Source organism: Terrapene carolina, unplaced genomic scaffold (assembly GCF_002925995.2).
Source record: "Terrapene carolina triunguis isolate 2854851 unplaced genomic scaffold, T_m_triunguis-2.0 Scaffold32111, whole genome shotgun sequence".
NCBI classification, from domain to species: Eukaryota; Metazoa; Chordata; order Testudines; family Emydidae; genus Terrapene; species Terrapene triunguis.
Genome location: NW_020696462.1, coordinates 21,521 through 23,629, shown reverse-complemented (window position 1 = coordinate 23,629; position 2,109 = coordinate 21,521). Strand labels below are relative to the sequence as shown.

The window sequence follows — 2,109 nt, the reverse complement described above, 5'->3', positions numbered from 1 at the left end:
ATCGCCCGGGGACTCCGTGACACAGGGTGCCAGGCCTGGCACCAGGCCTGCTGCAGCAGCACGCTTTCAGCATGGACCATGCCCAGGTACCCAGCTCCAGGCCATGAGCTGAGGGGGAGAATGCAGCCCCCCTGTCCTGCACACCCAGGGCTCACAGCGCTGCACATGGCATGGCAGGAGGGATGGTCTGTGCCAGGCTGTGCCTCTTTCCCCCCTGCACACGGGGTGCTCTGGAAGTGCTGCCAGGATGGAGGGGCATGGACAGTGCCATGCCCAGGGGCAGAGCACTGGGGGTTGGGTGATCCAAGGGGAGGGGCTGACACCGCCCTGCCAAGCCCTCCCTCCCTTTCTGAGCCCCTCCCGCTCTAGATATGGGCGCGGGTCCCAGTGCCGGCCCAGACAGGGCTCTCTGGCTTGTGAGCGAGAGCTCTGACTTGGCCACTGCGGCTGGTGGGTGGGAAGGGGCCATCTCAAGAACAGGGGCGTTTATCCAGGCGTGATGCCTGGTCCCACAGCTGCCACTGGGACCTGGTGTTCATGCCCCCCCTGCCCCGGGCAGGGGGAGCCGGGTTCCAGCTGGGACTAGGCAGGAGCAGGAACAAACTCCCAGGTGGTGCCACGCTGAGGGTCTGAAGCTCCCACCAGTTCTAGAGCTGTCCCCACGGCACAGCTCCAGGCCTACCCTCCAGCAACGCGCTCCCCCAGGGGCACAGGGACACGGTGGCCATAGCGGACCAGCAGCCGGAGAGGGTGGATTTTAAGGCCCGAGGGGCGCAGCGCCCGTGACCCTGCGGGTTTGGTTTCTCAGCCATGGTGAGGCAGCCACATCCCCATGGGGGAGGGGTTCATCAGGCAGAGTTGTCCCCTTTGAGGCCCTGGCGAGCCCCTAGGCCGAGCGCCCTGGCTCCTGCCCACTCAGCTCCAGCCCAGGCCTTCCCCACGCTGGGCAGGGATCTGCAGGAGACAGTGTGGTGGCGCTGCCCCCACCCCGGCAGATACTCACGCAGGTGAAGAGCAGGGCTCCCAGCGAGGCGTAGACGATGTCCATGATGCGGTTCCGGATGAAGATACACAGGATGGAGAAGAGGATCAGCACCACCAGGCAGACGATCAGCACGCCCCGGCAGGAGGTGAAGTCATACTTGGTCTGCAGGAGAGGACGATGGGCCATTGGAGCATCACACGCGGGGTCTCCAGCCCCTGCCCTCGTGGCTGGGCCTGCGCCTGGCCCCAGCACTGCTCCGCCTGCTGGAGGAGCTGAAAAGAGCCCTGCTTTGGGCCCAGGTCTTTCTGCTTTCCAGGCAGCTCCCCCGGGAGCCCAGACATGGGCCGGCTATCGCAGTGCCGGCTGCCCAGCCCCAGGCAAGGCTACGGCACAGCTGGGTCCGAGGGCGAATTCCCTGAGAACCAGCACAGGCAGCTCGCAGGCTGCCCCTGGATTCTGCCAACCCAGGCCCGCACAACTCGGAAAGCGGCAAGGGCCATATTACTCCAAAGAAAACAGCTGAGGGCCGAAACCCCCCAAGCGCCACCAACCCCGCCCCCCTGAAACAACACACACACACACACACACCCCAGCGCCGCCTGCCCCACGGAAACAACCCCCCCATCCCCAGCGCCGCCCCACCGAAACAGCAGTATTGAACCTCGGTAATTTGTTATAGCGGGCCCCTAAGGTAGTATAATTAAGGTAAAAGAAAAATGTCTGTTTGCTAGAAGTAGAATAAGATTACAAAGTGGGGGGAAGATCAATTGCCCTGTTGAATGAATGAGGTGTGAATGAGGAAGGCGTGGAAGGCAGCACCTCCAGACAGCTGCAACCCTTGGAGAGGGCAGGGCCGGCTCTAGGATTTCTGCCACCCCAAGCAAAAAATATTTTGGCCTCCCCCCCTTTTTTTTGTGCCCCCCTGCCCCAACCCCCCCCCTTCTCAACCCCCCCCCCCGCCCCCCCCCCCCCCCCCCCCCCCCGGCCCCCCTCATCCCCCCCCCCCCCCCCCGCCATTGCTTCCTGCGGGAACCCAGCGACCTCCCGCCCTAGCTCACCTCCGCTCCACCTGCTCCCCCAGGCATGCCGCCGCTCTGCTTCTCCCCCTCCCTCTCAGGCGAGGG

At 64.7% G+C, this 2,109-nt stretch overlaps 1 protein-coding gene across 1 annotated transcript in view; it reads right to left on the bottom strand.

Moving 5' to 3' along the window:
* Positions 1-1,003: 1,003 nt before the first annotated feature.
* Positions 1,004-2,109, bottom strand: part of GRINA (glutamate ionotropic receptor NMDA type subunit associated protein 1) — a gene marked incomplete at its 3' end in the record, with an annotated part of 9,318 nt that continues 8,212 nt past the window's right edge. The window contains exon 5 of the mRNA XM_029914147.1: positions 1,004-1,147. Within this exon, the coding sequence (XP_029770007.1) occupies positions 1,004-1,147 (144 nt within the window). The remainder of the gene's footprint in view (positions 1,148-2,109) is intronic.